The 26241-nt window shown below is 61.1% G+C and overlaps 1 protein-coding gene across 1 annotated transcript in view; it reads left to right on the top strand.

Annotated features, from left to right (window-relative positions):
• Positions 1–25443, top strand: part of LRP1 (LDL receptor related protein 1) — a 69814-nt gene extending 44371 nt beyond the window's left edge. The window contains exons 38-89 of the mRNA XM_035308956.1: positions 378–504; positions 752–903; positions 1047–1171; positions 2123–2494; positions 3695–3884; positions 4245–4449; positions 4637–4829; positions 5255–5380; positions 5484–5612; positions 6103–6222; positions 6897–7010; positions 7467–7616; positions 7774–7896; positions 8423–8539; positions 8760–8888; positions 9049–9171; positions 9478–9618; positions 9703–9890; positions 10140–10323; positions 10549–10634; positions 10990–11109; positions 11463–11650; positions 11868–12073; positions 12313–12501; positions 12714–12862; positions 13357–13450; positions 13866–13982; positions 14091–14210; positions 14767–14889; positions 15238–15363; positions 15607–15723; positions 17447–17553; positions 17794–17926; positions 18291–18410; positions 18846–18968; positions 19191–19334; positions 19417–19551; positions 19803–19922; positions 20184–20455; positions 20543–20721; positions 20969–21075; positions 21272–21388; positions 21783–21959; positions 22322–22462; positions 22551–22724; positions 22805–22966; positions 23173–23347; positions 23719–23823; positions 24077–24141; positions 24348–24435; positions 24619–24763; positions 25066–25443. Of these exons, the coding sequence (XP_035164847.1) occupies positions 378–504; positions 752–903; positions 1047–1171; positions 2123–2494; positions 3695–3884; positions 4245–4449; positions 4637–4829; positions 5255–5380; positions 5484–5612; positions 6103–6222; positions 6897–7010; positions 7467–7616; positions 7774–7896; positions 8423–8539; positions 8760–8888; positions 9049–9171; positions 9478–9618; positions 9703–9890; positions 10140–10323; positions 10549–10634; positions 10990–11109; positions 11463–11650; positions 11868–12073; positions 12313–12501; positions 12714–12862; positions 13357–13450; positions 13866–13982; positions 14091–14210; positions 14767–14889; positions 15238–15363; positions 15607–15723; positions 17447–17553; positions 17794–17926; positions 18291–18410; positions 18846–18968; positions 19191–19334; positions 19417–19551; positions 19803–19922; positions 20184–20455; positions 20543–20721; positions 20969–21075; positions 21272–21388; positions 21783–21959; positions 22322–22462; positions 22551–22724; positions 22805–22966; positions 23173–23347; positions 23719–23823; positions 24077–24141; positions 24348–24435; positions 24619–24763; positions 25066–25206 (7573 nt within the window). The 3' untranslated portion in view covers positions 25207–25443. The remainder of the gene's footprint in view (positions 1–377; positions 505–751; positions 904–1046; positions 1172–2122; positions 2495–3694; positions 3885–4244; positions 4450–4636; positions 4830–5254; positions 5381–5483; positions 5613–6102; positions 6223–6896; positions 7011–7466; positions 7617–7773; positions 7897–8422; positions 8540–8759; positions 8889–9048; positions 9172–9477; positions 9619–9702; positions 9891–10139; positions 10324–10548; positions 10635–10989; positions 11110–11462; positions 11651–11867; positions 12074–12312; positions 12502–12713; positions 12863–13356; positions 13451–13865; positions 13983–14090; positions 14211–14766; positions 14890–15237; positions 15364–15606; positions 15724–17446; positions 17554–17793; positions 17927–18290; positions 18411–18845; positions 18969–19190; positions 19335–19416; positions 19552–19802; positions 19923–20183; positions 20456–20542; positions 20722–20968; positions 21076–21271; positions 21389–21782; positions 21960–22321; positions 22463–22550; positions 22725–22804; positions 22967–23172; positions 23348–23718; positions 23824–24076; positions 24142–24347; positions 24436–24618; positions 24764–25065) is intronic.
• Positions 25444–26241: the final 798 nt, after the last annotated feature.

The raw sequence follows: 26241 nt of genomic DNA, 5'->3' as shown, positions 1-26241 counted from the left end.
AACGTTCTGAGCTTGCTTCCCAGCAGCACCCCTTGACCTCGTGGGTGCCAGGCACCTCAGAAAACCTGAGTGGAGCCTCCCCAGGATGGCTCCGGCTTTGGGCAGTGTCACTGAGAGAGGAGAGGGAAGGGGAAGGACGGAGAACGGTGCCTTAAGTGCCTGGCACAAGGGGCTGGTTCCTGGGCCGCATCCAGCCATAATGCAGTGCTCCTTCCCCAGCACAGTGTGGGCAGCGAGTCCTTGGTGTCCAGGAGGCTGGCTGGTCACCAGGGGACTGCGTTTAGGCCCTGGCATGGAGGAGGGAGGGAGAGAGGTGTTTGTCCAAGGCTGCTACTGCTGGCCAGCCCGGTGGTCACGTCCCTGTCGCCCTCCCGCAGGTACCTGTTCTGGACGGAGTGGGGGCAGTACCCCCGCATCGAGCGGTCCCGCCTGGACGGGACAGAGCGCATGGTGCTAGTCAACGTCAGCATCAGCTGGCCCAACGGGATATCCGTCGACTATGAGGTACGGCAGCCATCTGGGGCCGACCCAGGGCCTGGCGAGGATTGTGCAGGGCCTGCAGGGTCTCAGCAGCCGGGCCTCTGGGGGACCTGGCTGCCCTCCCCAGGGCGCTGGAGGCTCCTCTCCAGCACAGAGGAAATGGTCCAGGGTGGTCTTCCAAACCCTAGGGCCTTCTGCCGGGTATGGTGGGAGGTGTGAAGTGTGTCTTAGGGTCTGTGATCTCGTGTTGCTGACTGGGCTGGTTCCTCAGGACGGGAAGCTGTACTGGTGCGATGCCCGGACCGACAAGATTGAGCGAATTGACCTGGAGACAGGAGAAAACCGTGAGGTCGTTCTGTCCAGCAACAACATGGATATGTTCTCAGTGTCTGTCTTTGAGGACTACATTTACTGGAGTGACAGGTATGGCTCCTGGCAGGCCCCGTGGTGCTGGGGGTGCTCTGGGCGCTGGCTTCATGAGGCAGACAAGAGGAGCTGGGGGTGCTGGGGGACAGGTTCGGAGCAGAACCCCACGTCACTCACTCAGCGACTTTCTCCTTTTTTAGGACTCATGCGAACGGCTCCATTAAAAGAGGCAGCAAGGACAATGCTACTGAATCGGTGTCCCTGCGGACGGGGATCGGCGTGCAGCTCAAGGACATCAAAGTCTTCAACCGGGCCAGGCAGAAGGGTATGTCGGGGAGCTGAGCACCCTGCTGCGGCACCGCTCAGCACCCGCTGCTGGCGGGGCGGATACGAGGTGGGGGAAGGAAACAAACAGGCTGCTGTGTCCTCGAGAAAGAGCATGTGGAAGAAAAATGCAGTGGGCTGAGCCCTCTTTGCCTGCTTCCTCTGGGAGCAGGGGCCGAGGTGCAAAGCTGCTGAGTGGGAACTCGGGTGGAGTGGGAAATCCTGTGGAGAAGGACTTGGGGGTCCTGATGGATGAGAAGCTGGACATGAGCTGTCAGTGTGTGCTTGCAGCCCGGAAGGCCGACTGTATCCTGGGCTGCATCAACAGAGGGGTGGGCAGCAGGGAGAGGGGAGTGATTGTTCCCCTCTGCTCTGCTCTTGTGAGACCCCCCTGGAATACTGCGTGCAGGCCTGGGGCCCCCAGCACAAGAAGGATGTGGAGCTCTTGGAATGGGTCCAGAAGAGGGCCACTGAGATGATCAGAGGGCTGGAGCACCTCTCCTCTGCAGAAAGGCTGAGGGAACTGGGCTTGTTTAGCTTGGAGAAGAGAAGGCTCTGGGGAGACCTCATTGCGGCCTTCCAGTACTTGAAGGGAGCGTATAAACAGGACGAGGAACACCTGTCTATATGTGTTGATAGTGACAGGACAAGGGAGAATGGTTTTAAAGTAAGACAGGGGAGATTTAGATTAGATATTAGGAGGAAATTTTTCATTCAGAGGGTGGTGAGGCACTGGAACAGGTTGTTCAGGGAGGTTGTGGATGCCCTATCCCTGAAGGCATTCAAGGCCAGGCTGGATGCAGCTCTGAGCAGCCTGCTCTGGTGGTTGGCAACCGTGCCCAGAGCAGGGGGGTTGAAACTAGATGATCTTTAAGGTCCTTTTCAACCCAGACCATTCTGTGATTCTGTGATCTCCTGCACAGTCCTCTGAGCTCCCCTCTCTTCTGCCCAGGCACCAACATCTGTGCCCAGAACAACGGGGGCTGCCAGCAGCTCTGCCTGTTCCGGGGCGGCGGGCAGCGGACGTGCGCCTGTGCCCATGGCATGCTGTCTGAGGACGGCGTGAGCTGCCGGGACTACGACGGCTACCTGCTGTACTCGGAGCGCACCATCCTCAAGAGCATCCACCTGTCGGATGAGAACAACCTCAACGCACCCATCAAGCCCTTCGAGGATGCAGAGCACATGAAGAACGTCATCGCCCTGGCCTTCGACTACCGTTACGGCTCCAAGGGCAGCAACCGCATCTTCTACAGCGACATCCACTTCGGCAACATCCAGCAGATCAATGACGACGGCACGGGACGCAAGACCATTGTGGAGAGTGAGTGTCCCAGGGCATCTGCCCTCAGACCCCTTTTCTGCTTCCTCCTGAACACGCTCTTACTTCACCCAAATGTTTGTGTTCCTGTTAATGTTCCTTGGTGCTTTTGAGAGGCATTTTGAGTGACAGTTGCTAAGGGTTCAGATGGGAAATTTTCTTCTGGAGCCTCTAGAAGTGGCAGCAGCCTCTTCTGTGGTAGAGGACGTGGATGCAAGGAGCAGTTGCAGAGCTTGTTCTGGCAAGGAAAGCATATCACGAGACTTAGGCGTGCATGTGGGTGTGCTTTGCTCTAGAAACAAGGCACTGCAGCAAACTTGGGATCTGCTCTATGTTTGCACTTCACTTCCAAGACAGACCCATCAAGGCTGAGCAAACCTTGCCACAGCCTGGCCCTGTCTTCACCTCAAAGCCCTTGGTTTGCACTTGATTAGTTTTATTGGCTCCTACAGCTGTTGAAAAGACTGTCTGTTGCTCTGCATCGCTAGGGAAAACCTCCAGCAAGGGTTATAAATGTGCTTGCTAATGACTGTATTTACATTTGGCACTTGAGATAGCTTTTATTACTGAGATCAGGAGAGCAGGTCCGTCTTTTGTAGCCGGTTCATTAAGCCTTTTGTTGATCATTAATGGGGAGGAAGGATGGGTGCGCAGTTCAAGTTTATCTCGTCACCTCTGGGCCTCGGTTCTCCCATCCCTAGAAGTGGGAGCAGACACCGTGAGTGAGTTTCTGAGCACCGCAGCATCATATTGCAGGGAGAAGGAGACCAGAAACAAGGCCAGCCCCTGTGGGCAAGACGAGTAGAGCCCTGGCTTGAAAGCCAAGTTGAAGTCTTTGTTTCATCATAGGTGAATGTTCCTCAGCCTTTTGGCAAGGAGATGTAGCTACCTGATCTGTAGCAAAGCGCTCTGCTCAGGAGTCTCCTGAAGTCTTCTGGGACCTTGGTTCACTTGCATGTCCAACCACCAGCCCAGTCCTGCTGAGTTCCCTCTATTGCCCCGCGCTGTTGCACTGGTGCAGTGCTAACAAGCAGCCAGTGCCTCTGAGGGATTTTTTGGGGTGTAGTTAAAAGCCGTAAGTCCAGGCTGCCACATCTGAGCATCACGGTTGGCATTGGCTGCGTGGAAGGAGCCTTGCAGGAGCAAGGGGCTGGAGGCAATCCTGGGCCAGGGGCTCACCCTTGCCCGTCCTCTCCCCCGCAGACGTGGGCTCGGTGGAGGGGCTGGCGTACCACCGCGGCTGGGACACGCTGTATTGGACGAGCTACACCACCTCCACCATCACCCGCCACACTGTGGATCAGAGCCGCCTGGGGGCTTTTGAGAGGGAGACGGTGATCACCATGTCGGGAGACGATCACCCGCGGGCCTTCGTGCTGGATGAGTGCCAGAAGTGAGTGGTGGCGTCGCCTCGGCCGGGTCTGTCAGCCCCCAGGGTCCGTGTGGCCCCGAGGACCCCTGCAGGTCCAGGGACCCAGACCCCCTCCTGCAGGACAGGTGCTGGCTCCCAGCAGAGCTCATCAGACCCCAGGAAGGAAAGGCCCTGTCCCTCCCTGCACATCCCGGTACAGGGAGCACCATGCTGTCCAGCTGGCGATTGTGTCCTCGTTCATCCCCCTCCAACCCCCTCTATGTGGGGACAATCTGCCCGTCTATCCCAAAGCCCCTGGAAACCCCTAGGCAGCAGAGGGGTGGGTTGAGCTAAACATGTGGCAGAGGTTTGCAAAGGTGTTCTGTGTTCCTTCCCTTCCAGCCTGATGTTCTGGACCAACTGGAACGAGCAGCACCCCAGCATCATGCGTGCCACCCTGTCTGGTTCCAACGTCCTCATAATCATTGACCAGGACATACGGACACCCAACGGGCTGGCCATTGACCACAGGGCTGAGAAGATTTACTTCTCTGACGCCACGCTGGACAAAATCGAGCGCTGTGAATATGATGGCTCCCATCGCCACGTGAGTCCAGACCTGGCAGGGATCGGGGATGAGGGTGAAGGGTGCTGGAGCAGAGCTGTTCCCGTGGCACGGGGGCATTGGGCTTCCCCCAGCGCAAACAGACGGGGACAGGCTGCGGTTGGGGCAGTGCTGGGGGCTGTCCTGTAGCCAGGTTCCCTCGTGCTCATATTTTGCCGATGTCTGGCAGGTGATCCTGAAATCTGAGCCTGTGCACCCCTTTGGCCTGGCTGTCTATGGCGATTACATCTTCTGGACAGACTGGGTGCGCCGGGCTGTGCAGCGAGCTAACAAGTACGTGGGCACTGACATGAAGCTTCTGCGCGTGGACATCCCCCAGCAGCCCATGGGCATCATCGCCGTGGCCAACGACACTGACAGCTGTAAGGACACCCCACACCCTACCCGCCACCCCGTGGCCTTGCCACTGTGCACCCCTGTTTGCTGCCTCAACCAGGCCTCTGCCCCCCTCCCCTGTGCTTCTCATCCCCCTGCTCAACAGCTCTGCATCTCCACTCCATGCCCCTTCTGTCCTGTGATTGTCCCTTGTTGACCCTCATGCCCGAGGCACGTCCATCTCCAAGCCCTATGCAGGCTGGAGAGGGAATTTTCCCCACGAACGCCTTTCCCAGGACATCCTCCTTGCAAGCTCTGGGGAGACTGGCTGCCCCCAAACACGTGTATTCCCCCCAGAGCCCCATGTGAAGGGCCCAGGGAGGAGCCCGCACCTTTCCTCTCCCCCGGCAGGAAGGACAAGGGGAAGGGACTGCTGGGGCTGTCCCCAGTGTGACTGCTCCGTCTCTCCTAGGTGAGCTGTCCCCATGCAGGGTGAACAACAGTGGCTGTCAGGACCTCTGCCTGCTGACGCCCAAAGGACACGTCAACTGCTCCTGCCGTGGCGAGCGCGTCCTGCAGGAGGATTTCACCTGCAAAGGTGGAGGGGAGGTGGAAGCCGGCAGCTGGTGGGATGGGAAGGGGTGGAGGAAGAGGGGCCCTGCTCCTCCTGGCGGAGCTGACTCTGCTCGCGCTCTCCTCAGCTCTGAACTCCACCTGCAACATGCACGACGAGTTCGAGTGTGGCAACGGCGACTGCATCGACTTCAGCCGGACCTGCGATGGCGTGGTTCACTGCAAGGACAAGTCAGATGAGAAGCAGTCCTACTGCAGTAAGGTTCCTCCTCTTGCTGCTTTGCTTGTACACACGCACGCGCACAGGCACCCTGCTTGAGCTGTCAGCTCCACCAGAAAAAGGGTGCCGGGGCTCCTGGGTGCCATGGATGGGCGTCTTTTCGTGTCCCTCTGGTGCTCTTCATCCCTTGTGCCTTCCCAAGGTTGGGACCAGCCAGGCTTTAAGGGCTCCAGAACTTTCTTCTGAGGGCAGTGGGGGCAGGTGGAGAAGGGGACACCTGGAGCCATCCTGATGGGGTTTGCAGCACCCTTATTCTGACAACAACCCTTGCTTGGCAGCTGGAGAGGATCTCTGCTGGGCAAAGGCCAAGCTTAACCCAGTGATGTGGCCAGGACAGCGCAAGGGAATCTGTTTCCTAATCGTGCTTGTGCAGTTTCTCCTCTGCTGAAGGTCCCACCAAGTCGCTGACAAGCCCGGCTGCTCTGGCTCTCCCCTGGTGCTCACCATCCTTTCTTTCTCTCTTGCAGGCAGCCGCAAGTGCAAGAAGGGCTATCTGCACTGCATGAACGGGCGCTGCATCGCCAGCCGCTACTGGTGCAACGGCGTGGATGACTGCGGGGACAACTCGGACGAAGTGCCCTGCAACAGTAAGCAGGCTGCCTGGCTCCCTGCCAGGGCGCTGTCAGCTGTCTGGGACGGGGACAGAGGCGTCGGGAAAGGGTTACCTTCAGCTTGACAGGATCAGAGCAGAGCTGGGGCTTGATGGAGAGTCAAGGTCTAAATCATACTTCCACTGCAGTGCTTTGTCAGACTCATTCCTTGATAGCTGGGAGGAAGAACTCCCACAAATGGCAGCGCAATGCCCGGAGCTATGTGAAAATAGTGATTTGAGTTCTGGGGAGAAGACAAAGCAGAGGCAAGGTGCAGCATCGCTGCTCACCACTTCTGCACTCTTGAGAAAAGGGCATGCAAGCACCCCAAGGGCAGCATCCATTTGGAGCTGCAGCTTTGTAGGAGCCTGTCCGCTTGCTTTAGAACTGCCTGAGGAGGTCATGCTTGTCTCTGAGCCCGCCCAGGCCTGCTAGTGAAAGGCCAGCTCAGCAGACGAGTTCAGATGTGGCAGGTGGAGTTCATGAGCCAGAAGGGAGCCAGGTCTCCATCAAGAGGGGACGCAGACCTGGGAGTGCAGGATCCATGGTCTCTGGCTGTGCTGGGCAGTGTGTGCGCATGCACTCCTGCAGTGAGCATGGAGTGGGGTGGCTGTGCACGCTGGGTCCCCAGCCCAGCCTCATCCTCTGCGGGGGCTTCCCCCTCGTTGCAGAAACCAGCTGCGCTGCTACCGAGTTCCGCTGCCGGGATGGGAGCTGCATTGGGAATTCAAGCCGCTGCAACCAGTTCATCGACTGTGAGGACGCTTCGGATGAAATGAACTGCAGTGAGTGCCCTGACTGTCTTCTGTTCTTCCTGTTGCCTCCCCAGCTCTGACCTGCTGTCGCTTCTTTGGAGATGCTTCCACCCTCTGTGTCTGTGGGCTGGGGTGCTGGGGCCCTCCATTGCCTTGTGGTCTACATGAATGGTGCTGAGTCAGGGCAGGAGCGAGCTCCTGATTCCCACCCACCAGCAGAGGCTTGCCCAGGTTATTCCCTCTTCTGGGAGCCACCCTAATCCCTGTCACTTCAGCCCCCCTGCATACTGCTCAGCCTCTCACCACCCCACAGCCATCAGAAGAGCCTTGCGAGGTGCCAAGAGCCAGCGTTGTTCCAGCAGCTCGGGGCTCTGACCCGTGGGTCAGAGGCTACCCTGTGCCAATGTGGGGCGTGCAGGGCTTGTGCTGGCAGCGGGAGTTGGAGCTGAGGGCCGTCAGCGGCGCTTGTGCTGTGCTTTCTTGCAGCTGCCACTGATTGCAGTGGCTACTTCAAGCTGGGAGTGAAGGGGACCACGTTCCAGAAGTGCGAACACACCTCCCTGTGCTATGCACCAAGCTGGGTGTGCGACGGAGCAAATGACTGCGGAGACTACTCAGACGAGCGCAACTGCCCTGGTGAGAGCAGCGGGGCAAGGAGTGGGAAGTGCAGGCTGGGCTCCAGCCCCAGACGCGGGCGTCGCACGGTCTCTCCAGCCAGGTGCTCCCTTTGGGATCCCACCAGGCAGCGGGGGCCTGTGCCACCATGCTTACGGATGTTTTCTTCCCACACCAGGTGGGAGGGAACCCAAATGTCCAGCCAACTACTTTGCCTGCCCAAGCGGGAGGTGCATCCCCATGACTTGGACCTGTGACAAAGAGGACGACTGCGAGAACGGAGAAGACGAGACTCACTGCAGTGAGCGGCAGGGTGGGGAGAGCAAGGGACTCTGGGGCCGTTGCATGGGGTGGCAAGAGCAGGCACAGCAGAGGGGGAGGCAGGAACCTCTCCTCTCTCCAAGATCCCTTGGCCAAGGGATCCAGATTCTTCCTCTTTGTGGTCGTATTCCACAAGTGCAGACTTTTAACCGTGACCAAAGCAAATGTCCTTGCGCATTTCTTTGCTCAGCACATGCATGTATCCATAGTCACTTTAAGGGTGTCCAGTTACAGCTCATTTGAGAGATGTTTTTTGTTCCAACCTCCCTGAACAAACCCCCAACAGTACCCAGGAACTGGGGACCCCCCCCCTCTAGCTCCAGAGCAGGGAATCCCACATCAGTCCTGCCCCAGCGTGGTGTGGGGGCACTGCCAAATCTGGGCAAGCAGGATTGCCAGCACCAGCCCTAGCACCCAGCTGGCTCAGCCTGGCCACGTGCTGCTGCTGCTGCTGCATCCATCCTGCTGCATTGCCCCAGCTCTGAGCCCCTCCTCTCCTCTCCCAGACAAGTTCTGCTACCCCGTGCAGTTCGAGTGCAACAACCACCGCTGCATCTCCAAGCTCTGGGTGTGTGACGGGGCAGACGACTGTGGGGATGGCTCTGACGAGGACAGCCGCTGCCGTGAGTCTGCTCCAGCCCCTGCTCTGACCTCCCCATCCCTGCCCACGATGCTGCCCCATCCCTGTGCACTCCCATTCCTTCTCTTACACCTGCCCTCCATCTCCATGATCCTCGCTGCTCTCCTGGATTCCTTACTTTGGGGCATCCTGGAACACGTAGGGCGCATAGCCCAAGAGCGCAGGCTCTCCAGCAGCTTTCTTCCTGCTTGTCCCTTCTCCAGGGCTGACAACCTGCAGCACAGGATCCTTTCAGTGCCCAGGCACCTATGTCTGCGTGCCAGAGCGCTGGCTCTGTGATGGAGACAAGGACTGTGCAGATGGAGCCGATGAGACCCTCGCTGCTGGCTGCTGTGAGTCCTCAGCGGGCTGTGTGCGTGGTGGGGCCAGGGCTGGAGCTGGGGAGGAGCACAGCTGCCTTGGGGGCTCAGGGAGCAGCAGGAGAGTTCATGGTCTGCCCCTAGGGCTGCAGGGGGTGTGGGGAGCAGGGGTGACAGCGGTGCCTCGTTGCAGTGTACAACAACACGTGTGATGAGCGGGAGTTCATGTGCGGGAACCGCCAGTGCATTCCCAAGCACTTTGTCTGCGACCACGACGATGACTGCGGCGATGGCTCGGATGAGTCTCCAGAGTGTGGTAGGTGTCACAGAGTGCAGTGAGGGGACGTGAGCAGAGGGAGCAGGCAGATGCAGCGCCAGACAGCTGCAGGAGAGCTGCCTTCTCCCCAGTCACCCTGCAACGCACCCGCCCTGGTGCTGCATGTTTTTTGGAGAGGTCCAAAGCCACCTGCCTTGGCCTCCTCCTCGGCCCGGTGCTGCTCTCCTGTCCCCAGGCGGGCTGAGGAGGGTTTAGGCACCCATACCGCGGCTGTGCGGTGCCCTGCTCGCTGCTGGCCAGCTCAGGGTGGTGGTGGGGCTCTCCTGAGCCCGCCGTCACCCACAGAGTACCCGACCTGTGGCCCCCATGAGTTTCGCTGTGCCAACGGCCGCTGCCTCAGCAACAGCCAGTGGGAGTGCGATGGTGAATTCGACTGCCACGACCACTCGGACGAGGCACCCAAGAACCCACGCTGCAGCAGCCCAGGTACCTGCAGGGGCCGGGGCTGGGGGAGCGGGGCTGCCCAGCTGCTCGTGCTTACGACTGCTTTTGCCTCTCTGCCCGCTGCAGAGAACAAGTGCAACGACTCCTTCTTCCTGTGCAAGAACGGGAAATGCATCCCAGAGGCGCTGCTTTGCGACAACAACAACGACTGCGCGGATGGCTCGGATGAGCTCAACTGCTTCATCAACGAGTGTCTCAACAAGAAGATGAGCGGCTGTTCCCAGGAGTGTGAGGACCTCAAGATTGGGTACAAGGTAAGGGCCTGCTGGCTGGGTTGGGCAGCTGGAGCTGGAGCGATGCTCCCATGCTCCCTGCCTCCTCCACGGCCCTTGTAGCATGAGCATTGCTTCTGCCCTCCACCGCAGTGTGCACGTGGGCACTTTCAGCCTGTGTCTGCGTGTGCTGTTCTGCCCGTGCCTGTGCCCACTTGTCCATGGGGTGCCCCTCGCCTCCCAGCGTGCAGGCCCTGGCTGTGGCTAACAGCTCCTGGTTGCCTCCTGCAGTGCAGATGCCGTCCCGGGTTCCGGCTGAAGGATGATGGGAAGACGTGCATTGACATCGACGAGTGCTCCACCACCTACCCCTGCAGCCAGAAGTGCATCAACACTCTGGGCAGCTTCAAGTGCCTGTGCATAGAGGGCTACAAGCTCAAACCTGACAACCCCACCAGCTGTAAAGCTGTCACAGGTGAGCGGGGTTTAGAGGCAGGGATGCTGTTGTGGCAGCAGTGGGATGCTGCCAGCGCTGGAGTTGGCCGCGGTGCTCCGGAGGTGAAGCAGCTGCACCTGGCTCATGGAGGAGAGCCAGGACACGCAGGGCACGGGGGGAGGCGGCTCCATGTGCTGCTGAGGGCGGGTGCCTGCCCTTGTGCCAGTGGCTCACCCCTGACGCGTCTCCTGATCCCCCGTGCAGATGAAGAGCCCTTCCTCATCTTTGCCAACCGGTACTACCTTCGGAAGCTCAACCTGGACGGCTCCAACTACACGCTGCTCAAGCAGGTGCGGCACAGGAGGGGGGCACCAGCCTGCGGGGCTGGGGTCTGCAGCTGGGGCTTGGAGGGGGTTGAGCACGCACAAAACCTCCCAGCCCAGGAGTCTGAGCTCTTGGCTTCCCACGCTGATAGTGGGCCCTGTATAAACAATGGCTCTTGCTGTGAATATACACGGGGTCCTGTGTAAACAGCAGCTCTTCAGTCAGAGACCTTTATAAGGCAGGGTCCACACAAGTCTGTGGGTGCCTTTAACTTTGCTCAGGGACTGGGAGCTGTGGCTGGGGGGTCGCTAGTCTTTCTAAAGCCCCTGACACCCTGTGCTAGCAGGTGAAATGGTTTCAGTGCTTCTCCCTTCCTCCCAGGGCCTGAACAACGCAGTGGCTCTGGATTTTGACTATCGGGAGCAGATGATCTACTGGACAGACGTCACCACGCAGGGCAGCATGATCCGCCGCATGCACATCAATGGGAGCAACGTTCAGGTGGGGGACAGAGGCAGCCCTCAGGCTGCAGCTCCCTCCCTGCTCCCTGCAGGGGCCCAGGTTGGCCGCAGGGTCACCAGGGAAGGGGACACAAACCCTGTCACAGGTTCCTACAAGGTTCACACATGTTCTTACAAGGCCTCCACGGGATGTTTTGCAGCACCATCCCAATCAGATGGGCTCCGTGCTGCCCCAAAGCAGTGGGCAGGGAGGGTTTGGGGACGAGAGGAATGAGGAAAGGGAGTTGGGCAGGAGCCATGCCCTGGGGAATGGGGATGTTGTGGCCATTCCTGGCCCAGGGAAGGACCTGGTTCTGCCTGTCCAGGCCCTACTTGTCTGTTTTCTCTCAACAGGTTCTTCACCGCACTGGCCTCAGTAACCCCGATGGGCTGGCAGTGGACTGGGTGGGAGGCAACCTGTACTGGTGTGACAAAGGTCGGGACACCATCGAAGTGTCCAAGCTCAACGGAGCCTACCGCACGGTGCTGGTGAACTCAGGCCTGCGTGAGCCCCGGGCGCTGGTGGTGGACGTGCAGAACGGGTGAGAGCCTCCAGGACCTTCCCCTCTACGCAGGGCTGGGGCTGGGGGCCCTTCTGCCACCTTGCTGCTGGGGCCATGGCCTTCCCTCCTGCCCTCCGGGACACCTGGCTTCTTCGCCCTCCCTGGCACCCCCATGCCCACGCGACAGGCAGTGCATGGCCACTGCTCTGGCTTGTTCAGGACTCAGCCTCACTCTGCTCTTCTCTTTCCCTCCCAGTTACCTGTACTGGACAGACTGGGGTGACCACTCCCTGATTGGGAAGATTGGCATGGACGGCACCAACCGCAGCGTCATTGTTGACACCAAGATAACTTGGCCCAATGGCCTCACCCTCGACTACATCAACAGTCGGATCTATTGGGCTGACGCGCGGGAGGACTACATTGAGTTCGCCAGCCTCGATGGCTCCAACAGGCACACGGGTGAGAGCTGGGGCTCCTCCAGGCCCTCGGGAGGACTTAGGATTGGTCCTGGGGGTGTGGAGCCAGGATTCTGGGGTGGGGTCCCCACTTCCAGCAGCTCCTCCGTGCATTTGAGCAAGTGAAAGCGTTTGCTCCCTGGCAGAGCTGACCCTGTGGAGAGGCTGTGCTGCATGGGGCTGCGGGCATGGTGGGGGGGCTGGGGGCAGCCCCTCGCTGAGCCCACCGTCTCCCCCTTGCAGTGCTGAGCCAGGACATCCCGCACATCTTCGCCCTCACTCTCTTTGAGGATTTCATTTACTGGACTGACTGGGAGACCAAGTCCATCAACCGAGCCCACAAGACTACAGGTGCCAACAAGACCCTGCTGATCAGCACACTGCACCGCCCCATGGACATCCACATCTACCACCCCTACCGCCAGCCCGACGGTGAGCCGCAGGCATGGGGGGGTGCGGGGGGCCCTGGCTGTGCAGAGGGCAGGGCACAGGGTGCAAATGGAGGCCAGGGGCTGCCAAGCTAGGAGAGGGGGTGCAAAAAAGGAATGTGCGTGGTGAGGAGGGGCTCACAGCTGGGGAGTCGTGCACCGTTCGGGTCCTCCCCCTTGGTCTGACTTGCAGTTCTCTCCCTGCCATCTCCCCAGTTCCCAACCACCCCTGCAAGACCAACAATGCAGGCTGCAGCAACCTCTGCCTCCTCTCGCCGGGCGGGGGGCACAAGTGTGCTTGTCCCACCAACTTCTACTTGGGCAGCGATGGCAAGACCTGCGTCTCCAACTGCACAGCCAGCCAGGTAACAACCAGCCTGCCTGTGGAGATGTCCCCATGGCAAGCGTGTGCCTGGGCTTGCGCGCGCGTCGCTCTTGCAAGGTTCTATCCTGCTCCAGCGGTGGCTGCTGCAGCTCTGTGCGAGCACTGGTGCAGGTGCCATGCATCGGGGTGGTGGCATTGCACATGCCTTCTCCTGGCGTGGGCAACACCTCCCTCCTGTGGCACTTCCCAGCACATACAGACTGCAGCTCCTGGGGTGTCCGAGGGAGGCAGCTCTGGAGTGGCGCTGCCTGTCCGCCGTCCTCCCCAAACCCCAGAGGCTGTGGAGAGTGGACTCAGGGGGGAGGCTTAGGGCAGGTTGGGGCACCGAGGTACAGGAGTGTCAGGGAAGGAATGGCAGGGGGGTCAGGGCCCTTGGCAGAGGGGGTGCCCTGGGAACAATGCCACCTGGGGTCCTCCTTTCCTGTCTGGGATCACCATCTGAGCTGCTTTCACAAGCTTGTCCCTCTTTCGCAGTTTGTCTGCAAGAATGACAAGTGCATCCCTTTCTGGTGGAAATGCGACACCGAGGACGACTGCGGGGACCGTTCGGATGAGCCCGAGGACTGCCGTGAGTGCTGAGGGGGCTGCGGGCAGCCCACCACATCCCAGCTCCCTGGCTGTGCTCCCTGGCCCTTTGAGGGCACTAACAGCCCCACGGCACCTCCGTGCCAGCCAGAGCAGCCGGGCTCTGCTTCCACAACTGCTCCTTGAAAGCCCTGCTGCTGTCCTGGCTGAGGGACGGCACTGGCGAAGGGGAAGGTTACCCTGTTAATGGAGCCTGGAGCATAATAATTCACTTTCCCTGCCTAAGGTGTAGCCCGATGGGAAACAGCAGCCGGCTGCTGCTCGCTTCGCAGCTGTCAGGGCCCAGCATTCTGGTTGCTGAGTCCTTGCAAAGGGCCCCAAAGGGGAAAGAGGGGGAAGTTGAGGTTTGCCCTGAAAATGTTCCCCAGAGCATTCACCCTGTCTTCCTCTCCCCACAGCTGAGTTCAAGTGCAGACCAGGGCAGTTCCAGTGCTCCACTGGGATTTGCACCAACCCAGCCTTCATCTGTGATGGAGACAACGACTGCCAGGACAACTCGGACGAGGCCAACTGTGGTAGGTTCCCCACCTCCCCTCGTGGTCCTCAAACCCCAGCAGGGCTGCAGCACCCCATTAGAGCAGAGATGCTGTCTCCGCTTCTGACGGTGCGACCTCCCTTCCCAGATATCCACGTGTGTCTGCCCAGCCAGTTCAAATGCACCAACACCAACCGCTGCATCCCTGGCATTTTCCGCTGCAATGGTCAGGATAACTGTGGTGACGGCGAGGACGAGAAAGACTGCCGTAAGTGGGGAGCTGTTTAGCCTGTTAGGATGGGGAACTTATATGGGGCAGGGGTGAGGAGTGCTGCATCAGAACTGTGTCTTTGGGTATTGTCTTTACCAGCAGAGTGGCTTTCTGGGTGATCCTACCCCTGGGCACGGAGCTTTCTTCTTACCCTGCTCTGCTTAGAGTTTCTGACCACGGTCGCCCTGCAGCCCCTGCTGACACTGCTATTTCCTAGTAGAAACCAAATCCTTACCTCCCTCAGAGTGGCAAGTTCAGTATTTGCCATGGCTTTGCACTGAGCCTTCTGCACGGCTGAGGGATCTTGTTGCTTCCCTGCCTTATCTCCCTGCAGCTGCTCTGTCCCGAGGAGCAGTGGAGCCCTTTGGGGCCATCAGAAGGCTTTTTCCCCATCCCTCCTGTGCATGTGGTCACCAAGGAGGCCTGGGCGCTTTGCTCTGATTCCTAGAGCATCTGTGGGCCTCTCTGCACTGTGGGGTGGTGTTTGTGGGGTAGTGGCTGGCAGAGCCCTGCCTGCCTGCTGCCTCTCCTGACTCTGCCTCTCCCCCCGCAGCGGAGGTGACCTGTGCCCCCAACCAGTTCCAGTGTGCCATCACCAAGCGCTGCATCCCCCGCGTCTGGGTGTGTGACCGGGACAACGACTGCGTGGATGGCTCCGATGAACCCGCCAACTGCAGTAAGCAGCCTGCGGGCAGAGGGCTGGGTGGCTCCAGGCACCAGGAGCTCCGCTGCGGTCAGTCGCCTGCGTGCATCTGCCTGCGGGAGCTGGGTCCCTGCTCAGTCCCAGCAGAGCTTCAGGTGCTGTGGGCAGCGGGTGATGTGGCTCCGCCTGGATCTGTCTCATCGAGATGTTCCTCTTGGAGGACTGCATGAAAGGGTGGCATCCTGCCCCGTCTGTACCATGCAGGGGTGCTGCACACAGCTCCGGGCTGTGGGAACGAGGCGTTTGGGAAGGAAATGTGACTGGGCAGTGCCAATGCCATCTCCCCTCCCCACACGCGTGTCATTTTGTTTCTCTCCCCAGCACAAATGACTTGTGGTGTGGATGAATTCCGGTGCAAGGACTCGGGCAGGTGCATCCCAGCACGCTGGAAGTGTGATGGGGAGGATGACTGTGGGGATGGGTCCGATGAGCCCAAGGAGGAATGCGGTGAGCAAGGGCTGGGGCCGGGGAGACAAACCCTGAGGGTGCCTCGTGTCCTCCCATCCCCGAGTGCCCCAGGTGTTGGGGACATTTTATCTATTCGTTTTCCTAAACTGTGTGGGCTGGATCGGAGGGAGGCTTCTGGTGCAGCTGCCCAGCAGCGAGCAGTGCTGCCCGCCCTGCTAACAGGCACGCCTGCTCCCGTTTGTGCACGTGGGCGATGCTGATGCCTGTCCCCATCCCTCCCAGACGAACGCACCTGCGAGCCCTACCAGTTCCGCTGCAAGAACAACCGCTGCGTGCCGGGGCGCTGGCAGTGCGACTATGACAACGACTGCGGGGACAACTCGGATGAGGAGAGCTGCAGTACGTGCCACTCACCAGCTTTTGCTAGCCCTGGAGCGTGGTGCAGAGGGGGCAGTGCAGGTCCCCCCAGCCCTCTAGCTGTTAGTGACCCAGCTGCTGCATGGGGAGGGAGCCATGGCCCGGCTGGGGGCTGGTACTTGGGGAGCCCTGGGAGCAGCCTTCTGCCCTTGGGTGGAAGCCTCCTGGCCCCACAGGCCTGGATAATTTGGTCCTGGGTGCTCCTGGCCGCACTGGGGAGAGGCCAGAAGTGACGGCAGGTGAAAGGCATGGGGTGAAGCTCAGCACCCTCATGGCTGGCAGTGTCCTGCTCATCGTGCGGACATCACCGTGGTGGAGCAGGGCTGGCCATGGAGCAGCTCGGCTTTATGCCATCACCTTGCGCTTTGGCTCCAGCTTGGCAGGTGGTACCCATTGAGGTGGTTTGCCTAGGGCTGTATGAACACCCTGCCCTCGAGAGGCGAGATGTGGTCTGTCTGGAACGAGCTGGACCCAAACCACAGACCTGGTCTAGGGGTGCAGGAAGACAGCCGGTTCGGAGAAGCTGTGGCTGCCCCTTGATGAGCAGCCGCTTGTTAGCGGAGCTGTGCCAGCACTGTTGTGTTGAGCAGCAGAGGGCCGTGGCTGTCTGTGGGGGTGACACAGTCCTTGGGGTGCTGCGGGCAGCCAGGAACCCCGTCCCTTCCCTCCAGAGCACTGGGGTCTGTGTATGGCCCCAGGGGCCCTGGCAGACCCAGCCCCCTCTTCTGCCACCCCAGGCCACCCACACGCCCCTGTCTCCCTAAAGCCTCCAGGGTGTATTTTTTTTCTTTTTTGTTGCTTTCACGTCGTGTTTTTGAGTTTGTGCCATTTCACTTCATCTTATGTTTTTCTCCATTTTCACACTGTCGTTATGGGGCGCTCAGAGGTAGGTTCCTGCCAAAATATCTTAATTCCATGTGCAGCCTCTTTCAAATAAAATGAAGACAGTAAGTTCCAGGTGAGGGCAGAGGGGTTGGGACTGGACCAATCCAGGTGGATTTACAGAGCATCAGCACCAGCTCATCCCTCCGCTGGCTCCACAGGCAGGATGGGTCCAGTCCTGCTCCCTGGCACCAACCACCGGGACCCATGCATGGCTTGTTCTTGGCCCCAAAGCCTGTGCCCATCTGCCCCCCTCTACTCTGCCTGTACACCCCCTGCCCCTAAATCCAATCCTATCGGCTTCTGCTCTCCCAGCCAGCTGGGATGTCTGCCCTGACACGTCCTGCACCACTGGGGAGGGGACAGGTCCCAAGAGCCATCCCTGGCAGGACACCACGCTGTGCCGTGGTCCTGCAGATCGATCGGCTCGGTGCCAGCTGCCGACCCAGCGGGGGGCTCTGTCCCCACCGCCCCGCACAGGCATGCGGGCTCTGTGAGGCCTGGCCAGGGCTCTGCTGCATCCCCTCCTGCAGCAGGGCCCTGGGGGGAATGGCGCAAGGACCAGGCACAGCAGGGAGCTGCCACAACCGGGTCTGTGTGGCTGTGGTGTTCCCCCCGTGGGTCCCATTCCCTGCAGGGAGCCCTGGGCTGGAGCTGGGCGGGGGTCTTGGCTCTGCCCATGACTGCGCGCCCACCCTCTCCCCAGTGCCATGGCACCAAAGGGTTTCCCTATTGTCCCGTGCCCCTCTGACAGTCAGCCAGGGTGCCCTGCCACCCCTGCAGCCCATGCTCAGGGGGACTCCCCCCTCTTGTCTGTCCCCAGCACCTCGGCCCTGCTCAGAGAGCGAGTTCTCGTGCGCCAATGGCCGCTGCATCGCAGGGAGGTGGAAGTGCGACGGGGACCACGACTGCGCGGATGGCTCTGATGAGGTACAGTGTGTGTGTGGGGGGGGCTCTCTGCCGGCACCCCCACCACCCTGCCTGCATGTGGGAGCAGGGCCACGTCCTCAGGATCTCCCTCCGCCACTGGTCTCCCTCACGTTGCGAGGCAGCTCCAGTACCTGGAGAGCTGAGGGCTGAGGGCCCGCTCCTGGCTGCAGCCACAGGGCGGGAGCCTGCCGCGGTGCGGGCTGTCCCTGCTGACTGCTGTGCCCTGCCTTTCCGCTGCAGAAAGACTGCACGCCGCGCTGCGAGTTCGACCAGTTCCAGTGCAAGAACGGGCACTGCATCCCCATGCGCTGGCGCTGTGATGCTGACGCCGACTGCATGGATGGCACTGACGAGGAAGACTGCGGCACTGGAGGTAAGGGTAGCGCCGCGCCGCTCCTCCTGCCCCCTTTGCTGGTTGTGCCCCCTGCCCTGTGCCCTGTATCCCTGTGGGGTGGCCGTGAGGCCTGTGACGGCGCTGCTGTCTGCCCGTGCTGTGGCTGTGGGGTTGGCAGCAGCAGTGCAAGAGCACAGCGGGTCGGCCATCGTGGCAGGGTCCTGTCAAATACCAGATCTCCCCTCAGTGCTGGTGCCAGCACCGCTAAGCACAGTTCCAGTAGGGTGTGGGGGTCAGACATGTACGCAGCCCCCCAGGGTCCCCAGCTGTGCTGGAAGCAGGAGTGGCAGCACCCGGACACGGCCGGCTGACGTGCGGCCTCCTGCCCCGTGCTGCCTTGCAGTTCGCACCTGCCCCCTGGACGAGTTCCAGTGCAACAACACGCTGTGCAAGCCCCTGGCCTGGAAGTGCGACGGGGAGGACGACTGTGGGGATAACTCAGACGAAAACCCCGAGGAGTGCTGTGAGTGACGTTGCCTTGCCTCTCCCCGCTCCTGGTGTGTGCCCACCCTGGCACCCGCCGGCCGGTGAACGGAGGCAGTGCCGGAGCTGGCTCACTGCTGCAGGCACCCTGAGGGGCTTGGGCACCTCCCTTGCCACCTCCAGCTGTGCCAGGAGGACAGGGCTGGGGGGAGGCTCTGCTCCAGAGCAGCCTTGCAGAGAGCTGGGGCTGGGGGAGGACAGGGCAGAGAGGCTGAGCCTTCCCGCAGCGCGGGCCGGCGACGGATGGTTGTCTTTGCTTCAGTCTCTTTGCTTTAGTCTCTGGAGCCTGCTCGCACCTGTGGGACAGGCCACTCTGGGATCGGGCAGAGGCCGAGCGGCGGCTTGTGACAAGTGTGACAGCCTGGCTATGGCGTCTCCTTTCACCGTCACCGTTTGTTTCTGTTTGCTGGTGCAGTGAAATTCCAGTGTCCCCCCAACAGACCGTTCCGCTGCAAGAACGACCGGGTATGTCTGTGGATCGGTCGACAGTGCGACGGCATTGACAACTGTGGAGACAACACGGATGAGAAGGACTGTGGTGAGTGCGGACTGGGTTGGCAGCTGTCCTCGGGACAGTCCTCGCAGGGCCCTGGCTTCAACCCAGGTGATAGTGTTTGCTTCACCCCCTCCTTCTTGCTAAAATCGGGAGGCAAGCGCTGGCATCCTGGGGCCCTGTCCCGGCCTCTTTTACCCCGTTGCACTTGTGGGGCAGGGTGTCCAGGGCCGCAGAGCGTCACAGCCGCTGCCCGTGTTCCCGCAGAGTCCCCCACGGCCAAGCCCAAGAGCTGCAGCCAGGACAAGAACGAGTTCCTGTGTGAGAACAAAAAGTGCATCAGCGCCAACCTGCGCTGCAACTTCTTTGATGACTGCGGAGATGGCTCCGATGAGAAGTCCTGCTCCCACGGTGCGTGGGTAGCTGGGGGTGCCGAGGGGGAATGCGGGGGGAGCTGCAGGGCGGCGGGTGCTGACCACGTCTCTCACCACAGACCACAAGTCGTACGACTGCATGACCAACACCACCATGTGTGGAGATGAGGCCCAGTGCATCCAGTCGCAGCCCACCTCGTACTGCACATGCCGCAGAGGCTTTCAGAAGGTGCCGGACAAGAATTCCTGTCAAGGTACTTCCACCACTTCTGGGGAGTACTTGAGGTCTGGCTGTCGGGTTTACGGCCGGCTTTCACCCCTAAGATGTGCCTTCATATCCCTGAAGTGGCAGGGGTGTCAGGAGCAGTGTCCTTGGGGCACTGGGGGAGAGAAGGGGTCTCTGAGCCCTGCTAGCACAGCACAGCCCCCAGAGAGGGTCTGAACCTGGCCTTGCTTGTAGACACCCTCCTGGTCCCCCCATGACTCCTATCTTCCCTCTGCCCAGACGTCAACGAGTGCCTGCGCTTCGGGACCTGCTCCCAGCTCTGCAACAACACCAAAGGATCCCATGTCTGCAGCTGCGCCAAGAACTTCATGAAGACAGACAACATGTGCAAGGCAGAAGGTGTTTGGGGGGGGCTTGCACAAATCCTGAGCGTGTCTGCACCTTCCAGCCCCCATTCCCTCTCCTCCCCCTGCATTCTCTGCCCCTTGGGGAGACTCCATCCCATCCTTCCTCCCAAGATGGTCAGCCTGGCTCTGTCAGGGGTCTCCTGTCCATCTGTTTTTGCCCAAAAGGGTGCTGAGAGACCCAGTCCCATGCCCTACCGTAGAGCTGGGCTGGCTCCAGGCTCCCGGTCCAGCACTAACAGCTCCTCCTCTGCAGGCTCAGAGCACCAAATCCTCTACATCGCGGATGACAACAAGATCCGGAGCATGTACCCCTTCAACCCCAACTCTGCTTATGAGCCAGCCTTCCAGGGAGATGAGAATGTGCGCATCGATGCCATGGACATCTACGTCAAGGGCAACAAAATCTACTGGACCAACTGGCACACGGGCAGGATCTCGTACTGCGAGCTGCCGGCCTCCTCTGCCGCCTCCACCGCTTCCAACCGCAACCGGCGCCAGATCGATGGTGGCGTCACCCACCTGAACGTGAGCTCTGTCCGCATGTGGCAGGAGGCACGTGGCCAGGCTGCTGGGGTCCGGCCCTGACCCCTTTCTCCTTTCTGCCCTTCCCAGATTTCGGGGCTGAAGATGCCGCGGGGTATTGCCGTCGACTGGGTTGCTGGGAACATCTACTGGACGGACTCTGGGCGGGATGTCATTGAAGTGGCACAGATGAAAGGCGAGAATCGCAAGACACTGATCTCAGGCATGATCGATGAGCCGCACGCCATCGTAGTTGACCCACTTAGGGGGTGAGACTTGAGCCCTTTCTCACTTCCTCTCTACTCTGTCCTCACCCCAGTCCCTTACCAATAAGTCCTCCATGGTAGAAGCTTCCTGTGCCCCATTGGTAGCGTGAGTTGTATCTGGAGTCGGCTGGCCCCTCAAGGGTGGCGTTGGGAGAAGGCTGCGGGTTTCTTCTCTGATGGGCTGTTGGAATGTTCTGCTCTTCCCCTCCTTACTCCCCTGCTGAGAATGACTGGCCTGTGTCCTTCACAGGACCATGTACTGGTCAGACTGGGGCAATCACCCCAAGATTGAGACGGCCGCTATGGATGGGACACTGCGCGAGACCCTGGTGCAAGACAACATCCAGTGGCCAACAGGTGAATAAAAATGGGTGCCAGGAGGGGCACAAGGGGTGGCAAAGGCCTTGGCGTACAGCAGGGGGACACAACTGAGCCCCGTGGCCAGCATGGGTAGGGCAGGAGGGCATGGCAGGGTGGTGGGTGGCTCTGCTGGGCCAGCAGGGGCTTGGGGTGGGCTACAGGCTCATCCCTCACTGGGGTGTGTGTGCACCAGGCCTGGCCGTGGACTACCACAATGAGCGGCTGTACTGGGCCGACGCCAAGCTCTCCGTCATCGGCAGCATCCGGCTCAACGGCACTGACCCTGTCGTGGCTATTGACAACAAGAAAGGTGAGCAGCACCCCGAGACCTCCTGGAGCAGCAGGGAAGAGGCTGACCTGGCCAGGGTTGATGTCCCTGGGTTGGGGTCCCACCAGGCTTCCTGGGGGCCCGTGACCTGGCTTGTGCTGTACTTGGGAGCAGTCTCCTAGCACTGATCAGGGATGCTCAGCAAACAGTAGTGAGGGCAGATCTTCCTCATTAAATGCTCCACAGCAGGACCAGAGCCTGTTGACACTGCTGTGCCGCCCCCCCCCCCGCTGCCTGCCTCGTACAGGGTGGGAGGCCCTAGCCCAAAATCCGTCCAAAATCCATCATCAGCCCTATCCAAGGCAGCAACTGGCCAGCCGTGCTGTCAACTCCCGAGCCACCTCTGACTGCTCGTGTCCTCTCTTCGCTTCCCCAGGGCTGAGCCATCCCTTCAGCATTGACATCTTTGAGGACTACATCTATGGTGTCACCTACATCAACAACCGCATCTTCAAGATCCACAAGTTCGGGCACAAGTCTGTCACCAACCTGACGTCAGGCCTCAATCACGCCACTGACGTTGTGCTCTACCACCAGTACAAGCAGCCCGAGGGTGCGTGTTTGGCCCAAGGCCCTTGGTCTGGGGCAGGATGCGGTGCCAGAACAAGGGGAGAGCTGGCCGAGGACTCAGCGGTTATCGAGCAATTTATCTGGCCAGGGTGGGAGAACAGGGGCCCCTTGGTTGGCAAAGCAGGGGGTTCACGTGGAGCTGGAGGGGGACTACCCAGGCGCACTGGAAAGCTGTCGGTTGATGACCTGAAGGCACTGGGAGATGGGGTGGCACAGGGCTTGGGCAGCTGTGGGGCGCCAGCGGGTGTCCTCAGGCAGCTGGCTCAGCAGGGGGTGTTTGCCAGGAGGGTGCCAGGGCAGCTCACTGTGCCTCACCCCGCATCGTCCCCTCTGTGCTCCCCACAGTGACCAACCCTTGCGACCGTAAGAAGTGCGAGTGGCTCTGCCTGCTGAGCCCCAGCGGCCCAGTCTGCACCTGCCCCAACGGCAAGCGCCTGGACAACGGCACCTGCGTGGTCATCCCCTCACCCACCGCCTCTGCTGTCGGTAGGTGGTCCCACGGGCCAGGAGGAGGCTGAGGGCTGCTGCAGGGCGGCAGGGCACAGCCCCGCTCACCTCCTGCCCTCGCCCCCAGTGCCCACCACCGACACCTGTGACCTGGTGTGCCTCAACGGGGGCAGCTGCTTCCTCAACGCCCGCAAGCAGGCCAAGTGCCGCTGCCAGCCGCGCTACAACGGCGAGAAGTGCCAGATCAACCAGTGCTGGGACTACTGCCAGAACGGGGGCATGTGCGCTGCCTCCCCGTCGGGTGAGGGCTGCTGTGGGGGCCGGGCTGGTCCTGGGGGGGCCAGGCCAACGGAGCGGCACCCTGACAGCTCTTCTTCGCAGGCATGCCAACCTGTCGCTGCCCCACTGGCTTCACGGGGCCCCGGTGCAACCAGCAAGTGTGCACGGACTACTGCCTCAACAACGGCAGCTGCACGGTCAACCAGGGCAACCAGCCCAACTGCCGCTGCCTGCCCTCCTTCATCGGGGACCGCTGCCAGTACCGTGAGTGCTGCTCGCGGGGGCGGCTGGGGACAGCACCCGGGAATGGGGACCGCTGGGCACCGCTCTCCTGGGGGATGCTCTCCAGGGGCCGTGGGGCGGTGGGGTGCTCCGTGGGCGAGCGGGGTGGCGAGCAGCCTTGCAGTCGGTCTCAGGGGGGCCAGCGTGGGGCTGCCCCCCACCCACCCTGGCCCTACCGTCCCCTGTAGGGCAGTGCTTCGACTACTGCGAGAACGAGGGTGTGTGCCAGATGACGGCCAGCGGTGCCAAGCAGTGCCGCTGCCCCCCGCAGTTCGAGGGCACCCAGTGCCAGGAGAACAAATGCTCCCGGTGCCAGGAGGGCAAGTGCAGCATCAACAAGCAGAACGGAGAAGTGTCCTGCATGTACGTACCAGGGCTGTTGAACTCAAAGGAGGGAGAGGGGTTGGGGGGCATGGAAACCCAAGAAGGAACTTGTATCCTGTGGCCGGATCATCCGGGCATGGCCACGGCTACAAGGCGCTGGTTCAGTAATTCAGGTCTGGCTGTTGAAGGGCAGCTCAGATTAGTGGGAGCCCTCAGGGTGGTAGGAGGCAGTGGTGGAGGTGTCTGCCCAGGCCCATCCTCGTGACCCAGCAGCCGTGGACATGGCAGAGCACGGCCCTGCGCGGTGCCAGTGGGATGAGCCAGCAGAGTCCTGGGCACTGTGGGGCAGGCTTAGGGCAGAGGGGAGCTCGTGGGTGGGTGTCTGTGTGCTGATCCGCTCTGCCCCGCAGCTGCCCCGATGGCAAGATAGCGCCCAGCTGCCTGACCTGTGATGACTACTGCATGCACGGCGGGACCTGCTCCATCAGCGACAAAACGCAGCTGCCCGAGTGCCTGTAAGCAGAGCTGGGCGCTGGCGAGGGCGGTGATGGGAGGCTATGGGTGGGCCCCTTGGTCCCCAGGGAGGGTGAAGAATTGCTTTCTTGCCCCCTAAGCACAGGGAGCACATGACTGACAGACCCCAATCTGTGCCCCCCCCCCCCCCCATCCACCCCCTGACCCATAGGTCTGTACCCCACCTCTTCCCCCCCCAGCCCCTGCATGATGTCCTGCTCCCCGCTAACCCCACTGCTCTCCCCGCGCTCTCAGGTGCCCGGTGGGGATGACTGGGACACGCTGCGAGGATTTCATCGTCAGCGAGCAGCAGAGCAACCGTACGTACAGCATGCCCTGCCCCGGGAGGCTCAGCCCCAGTGGGGGGGTCGGGAAGATAAGCCTGTGCCCCCCTCCCAGCTTGGGGGGCCACTCCTGAGTCCCATTCTCGGGGTGGGGATGGGGTGCTCCAGCTCCAGCTCTGACCCATGGGGAGAGTGCCAGCTGCCACACACCCTGACCAGCACCCGCACTCCTTGTCCCACAGGAACAGCCTCCATCATCATCCCCATCCTGCTGCTGCTGATCCTCCTCACCGTGGTGGCTTTCGTCTGGTACAAGTGGAGGATTAAGGGGTGAGCCGGGGCACTCCAGGAGTCCTGGGGAAGCATTACTGAGCCGAGACGGAAATCCCCGTGGCAGGGCTTGAAAGCCTTGGCTGCATGGGACAAACAAGCAGGAGGGACTGCTGGGGGGGGCGGGTCTAGGTCCCCTTGCTGCACCTTGCGCCCTGACCCCGTGTTTTGTGTCCTCCGCAGCGCCAAGGGCTTCCAGCACCAGCGGATGACGAACGGTGCCATGAACGTGGAGATCGGGAACCCCACCTACAAGATGTACGAGGGGGAGCCCGATGACGACGTTGGGGAGCTGCTGGATGCTGACTTTGCCCTGGACCCTGACAAGGTGCGGAGCAGGGTCTGCGTGGCTCAGGAGGACTCTTGGGTGCACGAGGCCAGCCCGAAGCGAGGCTGAGAGGGGGCTGCCCTCTGTGCGGAGGAGGTTGGGGGGCTCGGGGGTGGTTTGGGGACAGATGGTGACAGCTGCAGCCTTGGCAGTGCCACACCAGACAGTGCTGCTGCCAGTTCAGGCTTGCACCAGGGCCGTTGTGCCTGGCACCCTGGGGTGACAGTCCCCTCTGGGGCCGGCTGTGCTGGGTAGAGGGTGTCTGTGCCCCCCCTGACCTGCACCCCCCCTCCTCTCCGCAGCCCACCAACTTCACCAACCCCGTCTACGCCACGCTGTACATGGGTGCCCACAACAGCCGCAACTCGCTGGCCAGCACGGACGAGAAGCGGGAGCTGCTGTCGCGGGGCGCGGACGACGACCTGGCGGACCCCCTGGCGTAGGGATGGCGCGGGGGCGAGGGGCCACTGCCGGCCTGGCACAGACACCCATGGCGGGGGGGGGGGGGGGGGGGGCCGGGGGGCGGGGGGGAGCCGAGAGCCACTGTATAAATGTACAAATGAAGGATTATTACTTTTCTATGTGAGCAGTATTATTACCTGTATATTCCCCAGTACCTGGCCTCAGCGCCTCTCGTTGCCAGATCCGGCTTTGGTTTATTTGAGAGTTCTCGACATCGGGCCCCCCCCCTCCTTTCCCCCCTCTACACCCCCCCCACGGGCCACGCCAGCGCTTCAGAGCAGGGACAGCGGGCTGGGCGCGAAGGTCGCGGTGCCGGGACGAGGATGGCCGAGGATGAGCTCGCAGGGCCACCGCCGCGAGGGCTGGCAGCGGACGGGGCAACCGCCGCAGGCGGCGAGGGCAGAGCAGGGCCCGCGCCCACCCCAGCTCTCGGCTCCAGTCTCCCCATACCTGCAGCCCCCCGGGGGCCCCGGCGTTGCCCCCCCCCCCCCGCAGCCTCTGCTGACCCTACAACCCCCCCCCCACGCTGCTCCCCTTTCCCCCCTTTCTCTCCGCTGCTCCCCAGCATCCCGGCCCCTTCTGGCTCTGCCCGACTGTTACAGGGGGACGGGGACGAAGCCCCCCCAGCCCCGCTGCGGTGCAGGGTCCCCCCCCTCGCTCTGGCACCGCCCCCACCTCGCCTGCTCTCCAACATGCACATTTTTTAACAGGAAAAAGAAAAAACAAAAAAAAAAACAACAACAAAAAAAAAACCATGGAAATGACCTAGCTTTTATAGTAGAAATAAATAAACGCATGTGGGGGGAGGGCGGGGGGCAACCCCATCCCCCCATTGGGGGGAAATGTTTTAATAATTTTTGCTGGATTACTTTACAACTAAACAAAACAGATATTGTTATAAATAAAATTTGTAAAAACTGACGCGCCGGCTCCTGCTTGGTGGGAATGGGGTGGGGGGGTGGGGGGGACTGCGGGCGCATCCTGCCGGGGTTGTGGCTGCGGGGGGGGGGGGGGGG

This window comes from Oxyura jamaicensis, chromosome 33, assembly GCF_011077185.1.
Source record: "Oxyura jamaicensis isolate SHBP4307 breed ruddy duck chromosome 33, BPBGC_Ojam_1.0, whole genome shotgun sequence".
Taxonomy (NCBI): domain Eukaryota; kingdom Metazoa; phylum Chordata; class Aves; order Anseriformes; family Anatidae; genus Oxyura; species Oxyura jamaicensis.
Note: the sequence above shows the minus strand (reverse complement) of the source record. Positions and strands in the feature narration are given on the sequence as shown.